Below are 14,273 nucleotides of genomic sequence, written 5' to 3'. Positions count from 1 at the left end.
TTATTCATTTATCAAATATCTAGAGTTAAAAAAAAAAGAAGAGTCAAATTAAAAAAATGGCTTTGTAGCAGTTGACGTGATCCATAAAACCCTGATAGAATACATTCTAAAATAGTTTTGCTGTTGTCAACATTCTACAGTCATTTACACAATTCTGCTTGCATCCAGCAGTGGGGTTAGAGCTGATCTTAAAAAGGGGGAGGGGAAAAGTGCATAACAAGGCTGAATATCAAAGTCACTTCCAGAATTAAAAATGCACCCCTCTTAATCAGGATTTTCACAAAGGTTTAAATATAATCTTTTAAAACAAAGTAAAATATTCAGGTTATTTCTGTTAAATTTATTTTGAAAATCATCCTAAATAAAGAAAGCGGTGTACCTTTACATTCTGTGAGTACACAAACCTGCAACAGCAGAGATTCTCAGCTCAAGCTGAAATCCCAACAGTACATCCACAGTTTGAATTAGAAAAACTGCACATATCAAAAGGCCAGTTTATCAAGAGATTACCAAATTTGTTAAACTCTGTTAATCCAACCCAGGGAAACACTGGTGGCAGATACTCAAGCCTTTCCATGTCTATGCAAAGTCTGGTTAGCATAAAGTCTGCATAAACTACTTTTTATTAAAATCCATCCTGTCAACGTTAAAGGCGACCATTGTCAGTACAGATAAAATGCCTGAATTTCAGGTAACTGCATCAATGGAACACCAAATCACATTCCCACCTTTTTTTTTTTTCTCCTTTTCATAACGCAAATATTTAAATTCATATTAAATGAGTATATTCAGTGTTGGAGTGTGTGGAGAAAACATTAAAGCCTGTGGGTATGTCGTCAGGAACCTGTGGAGGAGCTTCTCTGCAGCAGCAGGGAGTGGCACACGTCGCACACTCGCACAGGCCGTGGATACGAAGGCAAGGCCAGCTCGTTACTGGAGCAGCTGTTGCAGTAGATGTCTCCGCAGTTTCTGCAGTGGTGCTGTGCATGCAAAACATACAGCGTGATGTGGCAACATTTATGTGACTGCGGACGTTAACAGAAGCGGCTCTCAAATGAAATGTAATGGGGGTGGGCGGAACGTACCTTTCTGCGTGAGATGGAGAACTCCTTCTGGCATTGTTTGCACTGAGTGGCTTCATCATCTTTCAGCCAAGCGTGGCCCTGAGAAGAGCAATGGTTTCTCATTCCAAGTCTTACAGCGTCAACAATAAAAGTAAACCACCCTCGACTCTTTCACATTTTACCTTCAGGGCCTTGTTGACCTCCTTGAAATCTTCCATCTTGAGTTTAGACCTTTGAGAAAGATGAAAGCGGCATAAATTCGCCTACATGAAATGGCATTCGTTAGTGAGAAAAAGAAAGAAAAACATCGCAGTTACTGACTGGCTGAGATGCAGTCCCATTTCTTGTAGAGCCTGTTCCTGTTGCTCGCACTTCTGCTGCAGTTGCTGCTTCTCCTGCTTCAACTCCTGCAGCTCCTGCAAAGTCGATCCATAAGAAGAAAAAGAAAAAAGGTCATAACATCCCATTTATGTTCAGGAATTTGTAATATGCTCTTACACTGCTTACAAGAGGATGAAACAGGAGGGAGGCTTTGTTAAAGCTGTCATACAAATAATATTTTTGTAAAATAAACTATTTCTTTAAGGTAATGTCGTCTGGCATAAATGCATAATTCGCTGGTGATGAAGCTGAAAGGTACAGTTTCTAAATTCCTGTGTTTAAAATATCAAACGTTACCAGCAGAATTGAAGAAATAACCAAAAACAAACCCCATAACTTTTAATCTAAAACATCTATATACTGTGTTGATGACATTCAGTGAAGTTGGATTGGGACTGCACAGTACTTTCTTGTAATACCACCTTGTACCACAAGATGGTACATCAAGCAAATTGAATTAATGACCAGGTAAGTCAGGATGAGCACATTCTCTTTTACAAAAGGAAAAGCTTCTTAAGAACCTTGGACACAAAGGAGTATCTAAAGTTAAAAGAATAGCACCACACATTCAAAAACATTTTAACACACCCACTGGTAAAACACTGCTCCCTGGTGGTGAAAGATTTTGCTGCATTTTGAAGGCCATAATTACAAAAGGCACTTTTTAATGAACATAAGAATAAAAAAAGCTCTTATTCTAACTTTAGCAATGAAGCTGAATTGGCTACGAGTCTAGAAGCAGTCTCTACAAAGCCAATCACACATTTTAAATGTTGGCATTGGATTACAGTATTTTATGCCCGTGTGTAGGAGTAATCTTAGCTGCAGCTGTAGGTTGCCTTTCACTTTGAAAATAAAACTTCATTTGTCAAGAGCGTACACATTTTTTTCCATTGCTATAATTCGGCTATTTAGATCCAAGCAAGTGTAACCTGAGAAAGGTTGTGTGTGTGTGTTTGAGAGATGCTGACCGAGTGCAGGCCCTGGAGCTGCTGCAGCTGTGTGCGCAGTTCAGTGCTGTTGTCTTGCTCCCTCTGGAGAGCTTTTTGCAAGTTCTGTCTCTGTTCCCTCTCACTGCGCAGCTCGTTCTCCAACCCCAGCCTGTGCGAAAACACAAAAACGTGACTCTCAAGTCATCAAACTGCAAACTACCGCATGGACTCGGGCCACACAACGTTTGGAAAAGTTTGAGAACAAACATTTTAGGTGAATTACATTTGCAACTTTGCCCTTTTATGAACCTTTTCTCTACGTACTACTTAATACCACATTCAATACCCCCCTCCCCCCCCGGCCCACAATTGTGTTTCTTCACCTTAGCGTATCGAGATCTGTTAGCTGTTTCTGCAGAGCATCGACTTTTCCTTGCAGCTCCTCCTTCATGTCTTCGTCCGACTGGTCGTTCTGCTTGCGCTCCTGCTCCGATCTCTGTAGTCTATGAGTCACAAAATATGACGAGGAGCGTCAATTTAAAGGAATGTAAACGCGAAACTGAATCTCACCCTGGGAAAGCATGCATACCTCTGCTCAAGTTCCTTCATGGTGTTCTCCATTTCATTCATCCTCTGCTCTAGCTGCACGGCCTCTGCCTGCTTTTTTTCTGCTTGGCGGTCCGAGTCCTGGAAACCACACGATTTGGACAAATGCGCAATCTGTGTGTGTGTGTGTGTGTAAGACAAAGTTATAATCATGCTCATCTATTTGTACCTGAGCTTTGTGGAACATCTGCACATTGAGAGTCTTGACTTGGTCAAGCTGGAGCCGTAGGGCTGCTAGCGTGTCCTGTTTCTCATGCGTGTCCTTCTCCAGCAGTTTCATGGCCACCTCTATCTCCTGCTTCATCCCCACCTGCAGCTCCAGTTCACGCTCCAGCTCCTAATACACAAGGGAGTCAAATTCAGTTAGAGTTGAGTCAAAACCCAAAAACACCAGGTGTGGAGTGTTGGTTCAAACTGTCCTGGAGGTCACTGATACTTGACCTGACGAATGCGCTTTTCCTCCTTGTACTGCTTCCACACCACATTGTACATCTCATCCAGGCCTTGTCTAGTCTGTTTGTATGTCTCCAGCTCTGCCTGGCTGTCCTGAAGCACTGCCTGAAAAATAAAAACATGACATTTTTCATTCCTTCTTAAAATCTGGAGGGGCTTCAGCTGCAGTTAGTCCTAGACACTTTTTTCCCCACACCTCCTCTTTTCTCTGGCTGGACTGCAAGATCGTCTCGTTCTCCTTTTTCAGCTGTTCCTGTTCTTCCCGTAGAGAGTTGATTCTGTCTGTGGCGGCTGTCAGCTGAGGAAAAGGACAAAAAAAACCACACACAGATACCAGCTGATGTTAAAGAGGATCAATCCAGTGCGAACACAGTCCCACAGCTGCACACACAAAGCATGCCTAACCTCCTCTACAAGCTTGCTATTAGTCTTCTCTATAGAGTCCATCTTAGCCTGAAGGTCAGTGACGGTGCCGCTTAGGTGACGATTTAGCTCCTCAATGTAGTGCTTCTGATCCAATATGGCTGTCATCTTCGAATCACTAAGGGAGGGAGCGATACAATCACCATCTTATAGTTGTGAGACATATCTATCCAAAGTTTAGTAAGGATTTGTTAATATGGGGTCATGCTTTAAACAGTAATAACAATATAGAACAGTCCAGATTTAAAAAATAATGTAAAGCAGTGTAGATGCTTACTCTTTTGGAGTCTCATTGCTAGCAGGGTCTTTCAGATAAAGTGAGAAGTCGATGACTGCTACCTAAATGGGAAAGAAGAGCAGATCACTCTGTATCTCGATCCAACTCTTCCTCAGAGTGGAACTGATTCTTACAAAACAGCATCACTAACCTGTGAATCAAGGTCCTCCCCTTTAATGCAAAGGTTAGCATCAATTACGTTGAGGCCCACCAGCAGCCCCACCATTACCGACCCTTCCTCTTCCAACATCAGTGCTCCAGAGTCATAAAACTCACTAAGGGATTTAAAAGGTAAAGTGGATGCTGGGAAGAAACCCATGTTTATAATGCACTATAAAACAAGTGTAACTGACCTCAGGAGGTCTTTGTGGTCCAGCAGGGCCTTCATATAGTCGGCTACTTTCTTCTGCATAAGTGCCAAATGCAGCCAAGCCCTTCCTCTCCCCAAACCGGTCCTAAGAAAAACAAAAAACAAAAACAAGAATGACAGTATAAGTAAAATTAAACACAGTTGTGATGCAGTTTTATTATAGAAATATGCTTTTTAATGGCATACTTAATGCCAGGCATGTCTCTGGCGCTGGTGGCGATGTTGACAGACTCCGGGCATAACTTTTCTACCAGCTCCAGTGGTCCCCATATAGACTTGTTGTGACCAATGAAGGATTTCTTGGCTGAATCAGACAACATGCAGAATTAACTTCAGCATGCAGGCAGATAAATATAGCACAACAGCAACAGTCAGATTTATTTATGTCTAACCTTTAAGGCCGTGTTTGAGGCAGTGCTCCAGGACAACAAAAAACTGCTGCAGAGGAGGGTACTCCGAGTCAAGCGTCCTGCCCAGACTCATAGAAGACTGAATCAACACTCTGATGCTGAGCTTCAGCATGCTAAGCAGGTTGGATCTTTCTATTGCCATTGAGTCTTTGGGGGGAACAACTGTACAGAAAGCATGAAAAAAAGCAGAAGCTCTGAGGTTAATTCTGTCAGATGACATAGCCGGAAAAACCCCAAACACATTGCCAGGCAAGAAGCACTTCACTAACCAAAAAAACCAAGAGTCTGATCTTGGAGTCATGTGATGTGACAGCTGACACTTAGTCAAGTGTTTTAAGTGTCTGTGACAGCTGCAATGTTTCGATCTTAAAGTGCATTAACTAGCAGGCATCAGAAAAATCAAAGTCTACCTGGAAGCTTTTTCGCTGAGTTGCTGAGGTCACTTTCGGCCTCATTCTCGGTCGGGGAGCTCGCCGCGGATCCCTGTGAGGGCTTTCTCTGGATAGCAGCGTAGCTGATCCCGCTGCTAATCGTCTCCGTGGCCTTACGAGCCAGAGACAGGAGAGGAGCCGACCAGCTGTTCTCCTCTGCGACCTGGGGAGCCTGCCTCTCGGTCCAGTCCTGCTCGCTGCCCCCATCCGGTTCGCCATTAGTCGCTGGTCCTAAAACTTTGGGCTCATCTTGTTCTTCGTCGCGCTCTGTAACAGCTGTGTTTACTTCCTCTGCCTCGTCAGCCATGTTTGCCCTCCCCCCGCCCCCCTTTCGCGCGTATAAATCACGTGATCGCCTTAGACCAATAACGGACGCTTGTGAGACCTGACATTCTTTTACTTTTGATTCATTGGCGGTTAGCAAAGTACACTGGAGTTAAATCACTGCCACCTGTTGGACTTGGCTGGAGAGTGGTGGACTGACAAATATCTAAAGATCGCGTTTTTATTTATTTACAGTCAATGAAATTTTAGTTGTGCCTTTCAGGTTAGTGTGTTGGGTTAGTGTGGTTCACAGGACAGGAGCCAGAACTAAAGATAAAGATTTTCATTGGGAGTGACCAGTATGGACAAATAATTACTTTCGAGGGACACCTTGAGTTGAGAGGTTTGAAGACAAAGTTAGAGAGGCAGGCTGAGATGGTTTGGAGATGGGACAGTGGACATATGGGACAAAGGATGCTAAATGCAGCTGCCAGGTAGGAAAGAATAAAAGAGAAAAGAGGAAGACCTTAGAGGAGGTTCGTGGATGTAGTGGAGGAGGAGATGCAGAGGGCTGACAGAGGAGGATGGTAAGGATGGAGTGAGATGGGTGCAGATCATTTGCTGTAGTGACCCCTTAAGGAAGCATATGACAGAAGAAGATGGAGAAGAAGAATAAGTCATGTTACTTGAGAGTGAATGTTCATGTCACACAGTGGAAATTTGTATTTATCGTTTATATTGGTTTTATTCTGTTTTTTTTTTGTCTTTATTTGTGAGTGTAGTTTTTATTTGCATGATTTTATTCTGTTTGTATTGGTTGTATTGGTTTTAGTGGTTTATTTGACATTGTTTTAATCCACTGTGAACTGGCTGGGCATGGGACAAATTAGCTGATAGTGATCACCTAAGACATGGGTGTGTCCAGAAGTGGCCTATCAGCTGTTTAAGGGACCCTTTAAAAGGAAGCTGACTGAGGATTGGGAGGAGAGAGGCTCCATATATGAAAAGGAACGCAAGAAGGCCAGGTTACAAAAATAAATAAATAAATAAAAAATAAAAATAGGGGGAATCGCTGCCTGATCGCGGGGGTGCGACGCCTCATCTGGAGACGGACCGGTCAGCGTGACGTAGCGACCCAGTCCCGACAGCAGGAACGGCGACAACGCCTGTGATTGACAGCATTTGTGAGTAGTGTTTCCACTGTTGTTCACCGGGTGCAGCCGTGTTGGGAGAGGGTCGCCATGGCTATAAGCCAGGGCAGCTTCCAGGACGGTGGTTCTGGCCCCTGTTTGTTTACTTACAGGGCGATGACGCGAGGGGAGGCGCAATGGCATGGAGCAACGGACTCTGTGCAGAATGCGAGCTGGGCTGGGATGTGATGGGCCCAGTGAAGGGACGAGAAGGGGATAGCAGGCTCATCCTCGTCTGCCTGGGAGGAGGCTGGCATGCACGCAGCCCCGCAAGAGGAATTTCTGGCCTGTGAACCCATAACGAACATTCGTCCTGGGTTGTGGGACTGGGTGGGATTTTTAGTGCATACAGAAAATTGCATTTTTGCCCGTTTTAGAATTGTTTTACCTAGGCTCAGTGGGAATTTTAGCGTATTGACAACATTTTATTAGGTTTTTAGAATTGTTTCTCATTCTTGCTCCCTGGCCTGGAAATAAAAAGTTTCTGATCAGACTTACATCATCACTGTGCCCTTGGTTTCTGACTCGCTCCACCCCGTGTATTTAAAAGAATCTCATTAGCACGACATTCTGGCGCACCAGATTTAGTGTCTACGGTCACATCAGAGTTAGTTGATGCCTAAGAGTACAAAGGGCAGACAAATTCATTACCCTGTACGTGGTGAGCAGCCCACCCTACATGTGACCTCAACACACACTACAATGTAGTTAAGCTTTAGCCAAAGAGGCTTTACTGTGACGGGAATCGTAAGAACGTGCACTTAGTAGTAAAGCCCATAAATCTCTAGAAAACCAGCAGTAGTAATAACATCAAAAGCTGTGATGCTGATGTATTGTGTATCTATTTTATCTTTATTTGATGCGTTTTGTGTTGCTTTAAATTGACTCCAACTTTAATTATTAATTCTAAGAATGTTGTTAACCCAGCCATCCATGAAGTCAGACTATACTTTAATCCATCTGAAGCACTTGTGCTATTAACTTATTGATGGTATTTTTTGCACTTGAGAGCTGAAGGGAGAATTTCACATTGCAATCAAAAGATAATTTTCTAGTGAATAATTGTTGTTACCTCAGAACTGCATGACACCAGTAGTAATAACATCAACTGGCAGTGAATAAACGTATTAGTAGCTTGCCGTCCTTCCTTTTGCACTTAGAGGAGTAATGGTAGATTTTCTATGTAATGTAATGCACTTGCATTTATAAAACACTTTTCTAGACTTACTGACCATTCAAAGCAATTTGAAACACACATTTATGCAGCACTTTATGCTATACACTTCCATGGTCGATTTAGAATCATCAATTAACCCTAAATTGCACATCTGTGGAGCTGGAGTACATGGAGGGAAGTAACACAGACAGGAAGCCCTGGGAACCAAGAACCTTCACGTTGTGAGTTGACGGTTTTAACCACCTCATCACCTCGCTTCTCAAATTACCCAAGCCTGTGTGGAAAAACATTGTAGTTGATTGCAGTTACCTGAAATAAAAAAACAAGAGGGGAAGGCAGGGAAATAACTGAAAAGAACTTGTGTTATCACAAAACTAAGTGAAAATAGAAACGCACAGGAAAGGCCTTAAGTTTCAGTAACCTTTGGCATCACAGTGGCCTGATGATGCTTTGTAGCCTTTCTTTATTTAGATTTGGGAGGTCTACATTACTGTGAACCAGCTGCCCTTCAAGAAGTGGTGTTTGTATTGAAATGTCTGTTGTGAATTTTTGAAAACATGACTAACTGTAAAGCTGATAAAAAAAAATAAATAAAAATAAATCAAAATTAATCATTTTTCAAATAAATAGTTAATTTCGCTTATTTCTAACTCTGGAAACTACCTGAACCTAAACTGAAGCCAATAAGTAAAAACAGTGTAGTGTAATTCTTGACCACGTGGTGGCGCTCACATTTCGTACCCGTTAAAGGCGCTTTTAATACTTGGAGGCAAAGTGAAGCCCATCATCTGATCTCCAGTTTTTACTGCAGTAGTAATACATGACAAAATATACGTTTCCTGTCCTCTTCCACAGCTTCGCTGTTGAATTATCTTGCTTAAATGTAAGTATGGACTGTTAATGTATCTTACTTAATATTTGGATTTCTGATTGTGTGACACGCATACTTTAAATCTGTGACTGCTTTAACCACCGGATTTACCTGGATTAAATACAACCAAACCCTATGACGGCACTCAGACAGAAAGAATGAGTCAATATGTACAAAAGGAACCAAGGATTAGTTTTTTATTAAGTTTCAGTTTCCTGTTTCTTTTGATTTCCCGACAGTTTTTGCATTTTATTTTCTATCTTTGTGAGCACCAAGTAACATGATGGATAATTTGAGTTAAAATACGAATTAATTGGCGCAACATGCTCGTGTGGTTATGGTCAACCCCCAGGAGGCGGGGATATCTATACAGGCTAAAAGGCTCGTGAGCTTCAGTCGCCAGTCTTTCTCGAGAGAAGACAGCGGCAGCAGGGGCGCGAGGAGAAGAGAGGAGATCTATTAACAGAAAAGAAAAAGCACATAAAAAAAGGAAGGAATACTGAGAGGTGGACGGAATATAACTTTTAGGTTTTTTGATTTTTTTTTGTTAATTTAAATAATTTTTCTACTTAAAGCTACTGGAAGCCATGAGGATTTTCGCTGTTGCGCTCTTGCTGGCTCACGCGTTGGGTACGTTTCATGTGCGCCTCTGCAACTTAACCAGTGTTTCTTCTGTGTTCATTAATGGATCACTTAGCGTGTGTGTGTGTGTGTGTGTGTGTGTGTGTGTGTGTGTGTGTGTGTGTGTGTGTGTGTCTTTCTTGGCTGTCAGTGAAATCCTCTCTATAATAACCGAGCTATAACATGGCGTGTAAACTTAATCTTTTAGGCAACAGTTTTCATGATGCCAGCCTATTCAGGAGCTAATGGGGTCATCTCTCTTATTTTAGAGCATGCTTTATGTAACTGGATACATTTATTTTTAACTCATATTCTTGCCTGACATTAGCTAACTGTCTGCCCATGCATTTTGTGCGTGTGTTATGAGAGACAGAGGGGGGGAAGGCTGTGTGCCAGGCCAATATCTCAATGTCCACGAATTTGAGGACATGGTTTTGGCTTCTTTTTGAGTGCATCCTGAGCTGGGCATTGACTCAATCAATCCCTAAGGACAATGTCTGATCCGGTGTATTTCCTAAGAGAGAACAGCAGCGTAATTACTGCATCCCTAAAAAATCCTGCCTGAAGCTTCTTCCTGTACAACATGTTTCAACTTGCCCAAGAAGGCTCACCCACCTTGGTGCACTAACCTGTCTGCTGGTTGTCCCCTAGAGGAAGAGTTTTCTGATTGTGATTTTTGTTGTTTGTTTGTTTTTTTGTGGCATATATATGTTCAAAGCAGACCTCATTCATAACATTTGATTTTCCTGCTCCTTCAGTGATGTCCAGACTGGCCAGCGGTGCTGCAGTAGACCGTTATGAGAGCAACAAGCAGCGGCACACCTCTGTTATCAGCCTCCTGGACACAACCAGAGACAGGAGAGCAGAGGAGGAGGAGAACCGGGGCGTGAGGGTGACAACAGCAGATTACAGCAAGGACGGCGAGGCGGAGGAGTACGATGATGACTACTACTATTATGAAGAGTATGAAGATGGCACATCTGGAGACTATGAACTGCAACTGCCAAGAGGTAAGGCACTTAAAAAATGTCTTAAATGTTTCATTGGTGCTTTTAAGTGGCTTTTAACAAAGACAGCACATGTAATTGTTGGTCTTGTTTTTTTTTCTCACTTTAGTTGCCATGTCAAGCAAACCCAAAGATCCTTCTACCATCCTGGAGGCTGAAAACACTGAGGGAAAAACAACGAGAGGAAAGGGAAAGAAGAAGGGGAAAGGAAAGGGAAGGAAGAGGAATCCTTGCCTGAAGAAGTACAAAGATTACTGCATTCACGGGACCTGCACTTACCTAAAAGACCTCCGTGAACCATCATGCGTGTGAGTATTTAGCTCTCTGTTTACCTGCACGTCATGCGCACCTCAAGTCGATCAATTATTAACTGTTTTCCCTTCACCGTCCTCTTCGCAGGTGCCACCATAATTACTCCGGCGATAGGTGTCAGTTTATCCTGCTGCCATCGCAGTCCCGAGAGGGCTACGACCGCACCACAGCTCTGGCGGTGGTGGCGGTGGTGCTGTCGTCTCTGTGCCTCACCATCATTGGACTTTTGTTAATGCTCAGGTGAGCGAAACACACGCCCGGCACGCACTCGCAGCCATGCACAGGTTAGGATCTTAGCTAATAACAAGGCGATACGTAGAAGACTGAACAAGCTCCCTTTCCTTTCGTTTATTCCAGGTTTCACAAGCGGGGAGAGTATGATGTAGAGAATGAGGAGAAGGTGAAGCTAGGGTCAGCATCCAACCACTGAAGCAACAAAGAGAGGTGAGTGGTTAGGGAAAGGGCTACAAACACGTACACCGACTGACATCAGCCGCTATCAAGTGTGACTAGATTTCACTCATTCTCCCCCCTTTTTTTTAATTTTAGGCAAAGATGTAGAAATTCTACCTCAGCTGAAAATGAAAAGTGAACAGCAACAGGAGGTCCCGGAGGAAAAGAAAAGGAAAATAAAATGAACGTACGCAAAGAAGAGAACAGAAGGACGTCTGCCCAATGTTCTGCTGGCCGTTCAAACAAAGAGTGGGCACGTGAATGTATTCCTGATGGCTTCAGAAGAAGAAGAAACTCCCGGTCTGGAACTGGAATATTAAACCGCTCAGAGGAGGTGTGACGAGAATCAGGCGATGGGGAACGGGAAGAAGGAGGAACGCGTCTTGACTCTGTCTCTGAAATTATTTGAGATTTTTAACAACAATCAGAGCTCAATCTGGATTCTCTTTCTCTCAAAAGACAACATTTTGTATTTTCCTGCTCAATGCCGTCATGTGTTTTTTTGTTTGTTTGTTTTTTTGTTGTTGTTTTGTTTTTTCTTGTGTGTGTACAGTAAACGGTATATTTATAATTTTAATTTATTTATTTAAGCTAACTGTATTTATGGAGATTTTTAACCACCTTTTAGCAGTTTTTAAAATAAAACAAAAAAAAAGTGTTTTTATATTTCTTATTCGAGGCTATTTATTTATGAAACAGAAGCAAACGAAGCGGAAGCTCAGTATTTCATGAAAAATAATGCATAAACTTTAATTCTGGCACTCACTAGATGATCAATAGCACTGTGGTTAATAAATTGATCATTGAATACGCGAGATTTTATTTTATTTGATATTATTTTTAATGATCCAATGGTTCAGATGATTTCCAACACTGACCACACTCACGGTTACTCATAGTCACACCTGGAAACTGCCCCTGGGGCAACCAGTCTCTTCTGTCAGCCACTAAGTGGCTCCAATGTGGGTTCAGTGAATTGCTCAAAGGCACATCAGTATTGGTAATGAGGGAGGGCCAAGTCCTACTCTCTCCCATCCCCCCACCCGGCTTTATCCTGCAGGTTCGGGGACCGTTAGTTCACGTTAGGTTTCAATTTCAGAGGTAACGCTGATCATTAGGCACACTGCTACGTACTGATTATAAGCACCACAAGAACTGTGCTCTCAACATCTGTATTTCGTTCTTTTTTTTTAGAAGGGAGTCACATATGAAATACACTGTAGAAAGAATTGGGTATAAATATGTTGTGTTTATGTCTTATCATTGTTAGAGGAGAAACTGTTAAGCTGTCAAGAAAAAAGCAAAAAGGAAAAACAATGTGAATTCAAGTGTTTCATCCATTCAAATCCTGCAGTTTTGAAGTGATTTATATTTGTGATTTTCTTTTCAGAGCAGAATAAAAAAATAAAATAAACATCTCAATATGTGAGTTCTGGAGTTTCTCTGTTATTTCTCAATCCATCCATCCATCCATCCATCCATCCACCCGCTTTCTTATCCAATCCAGGATCATGGTGGGACTGGAGCCAATCCCAGATGTCACAGGGCAAGAGGCGGGGTACACCCTGGACAGGTGGCTAATCTATCGCAGGGATAAATCTTTATTATTCCAAGCTTATAGTCATTCACTTGCTTCCTGAGTTGGACCATGCATTAATGCCTGTCTTAATAACGATAACACCGCTGTTGCTCTTCTAGCTCGTTCAGGATCTGCAATTAAAGCAAACATCATGTTTTTATTTCCTGTCTCTGGCGTGTGAGCAGTCTCTTTTAACTGAGACACCTGTATCCTGCACATTGGTGCTGTTATTATTTTTAGCCAGTGCTCATAGATCTTGAATCAGAAATCCTTCCTGAGTTATTATATGTAATTGGGGTTATCTGTGCGTGCCACTGTTTACAATTCAACAAATAACTGATGCCAGACTTTCTAAGCGAGCCGTGAGGAAAGTGAAGACGTCAGTCGTTTTTTTATGTGATGACAACAGCATCGTCAGACTCACTGACAGATCAATCATGATACATACAGGACTCATTCCAGCTGTGGGGGGAGGAGAAAGGCAACAGATCTGAGATGTGCAAGACGGCAAACACCTGATGTTTAGCCACTGCCCCACACACCATTACTCACGCAGCTCAAACAGATGTCGCACTCAAAGACACGCGATTGAGCACAACATCTGAGGCCTCAACCAGCCCCCGAATGCCACAGTATTCAGACAGACCACATACAGCAAATAGCAGGATGCAGCAATGCTGTCATGTATGCCGCACACAGGTTTAATGGAGGTAAGGACGGTCAAAAGACCCAGCTGGACTCAAAGGCAGGTTGAGGCCCCGCCAAATGTTAGTCACTCCCTTGAAGTCACCTCCTACACAGATGTTGTTACACCGGCAGTGTGTGTTTGTGTAAGTGGGAATGTGGTACAGTCATGCTTCAGAGCTGACTCTGAGTGGGTTGAAGGGTTAACCGAACCATTACCAAGAAAAGAATCCACAGCAAAACATGTATGTTTGTTATGTGATCTTTTTCAGCACTGTTTGTGGGTCTGATTCCCATACGTTCCATATAGACTGAATAAGCAGCATACTGTGGGGAGCTCATGTCGCACAAGGGGGTGGTGGGGAGGTGGTGGTGGCTGACAGATGTTCCGCTGAACCACCGAGGGCGTGGTACCTGATTCAGAACGTAACTTTCTTCATACCGCTTGTTGAGAAACTGAAAAACAGCACTTCAGCTTTCATCATCCTCACGTGGCGTTTACAGGAAGGTGAAAATGTGCAGAAAACTCCAGTTTCTCAGTCACATTCTTTTATGTTCAGGGAGATTCATATGTGTATTTACAAAGCCCACACATGTGTTTGTGTGCGTGTGTGAGTGACGGGAGCTATTCATTTACAGTAGTGGGGGGCCACCTAATCCCGGCCTCTCAATGTCAAGTAGCAGAGCGCACAGAAATAGTGTCGTGCAGTCATGCTCACATAGCTGCTATTCCCGGGCCTGATCGCAGGCGGGAGAGCCAGAATGCTG

General features: G+C 43.0%; 2 protein-coding genes across 3 annotated transcripts; one reads left to right on the top strand and one right to left on the bottom strand.

Annotated features, from left to right (window-relative positions):
* Positions 1-15: 15 nt before the first annotated feature.
* On the bottom strand, positions 16-5,661 carry rufy1 (RUN and FYVE domain containing 1). Its single transcript, XM_063491067.1, has 17 exons — positions 5,327-5,661; positions 4,899-5,078; positions 4,693-4,810; positions 4,490-4,591; positions 4,288-4,411; positions 4,137-4,198; positions 3,842-3,977; positions 3,633-3,734; positions 3,425-3,541; positions 3,153-3,320; positions 2,967-3,064; positions 2,761-2,880; positions 2,417-2,546; positions 1,386-1,480; positions 1,247-1,295; positions 1,086-1,163; positions 16-980 (listed from the first exon to the last, which is right to left on the bottom strand). Exons 1-17 carry the CDS (start codon positions 5,652-5,654, stop codon positions 837-839), a joined length of 2,151 nt encoding a protein of 716 aa, XP_063347137.1. The 5' UTR covers positions 5,655-5,661; the 3' UTR covers positions 16-836.
* A 1,056-nt stretch (positions 5,662-6,717) lies between these two features.
* hbegfa (heparin-binding EGF-like growth factor a) lies at positions 6,718-12,648 on the top strand. Of its 2 annotated transcripts, none has more exons than XM_063484273.1 (6): positions 6,718-6,795; positions 10,229-10,480; positions 10,587-10,785; positions 10,877-11,029; positions 11,147-11,233; positions 11,339-12,648. In XM_063484273.1, exons 2-5 carry the CDS (start codon positions 10,231-10,233, stop codon positions 11,217-11,219), a joined length of 675 nt encoding a protein of 224 aa, XP_063340343.1. In that variant the 5' UTR covers positions 6,718-6,795; positions 10,229-10,230; the 3' UTR covers positions 11,220-11,233; positions 11,339-12,648. The 2 variants fall into 2 exon arrangements, with proteins under 2 accessions (XP_063340343.1, XP_063340339.1); XM_063484269.1 differs by lacking the exon at positions 6,718-6,795 and adding an exon at positions 9,269-9,479.
* The last annotated feature ends 1,625 nt before the right edge of the window (positions 12,649-14,273 follow it).

This window comes from Pelmatolapia mariae, linkage group LG2 (genome assembly GCF_036321145.2).
Source record: "Pelmatolapia mariae isolate MD_Pm_ZW linkage group LG2, Pm_UMD_F_2, whole genome shotgun sequence".
In the NCBI taxonomy this organism is placed as follows: domain Eukaryota; kingdom Metazoa; phylum Chordata; class Actinopteri; order Cichliformes; family Cichlidae; genus Pelmatolapia; species Pelmatolapia mariae.
Note: the sequence above shows the minus strand (reverse complement) of the source record. Positions and strands in the feature narration are given on the sequence as shown.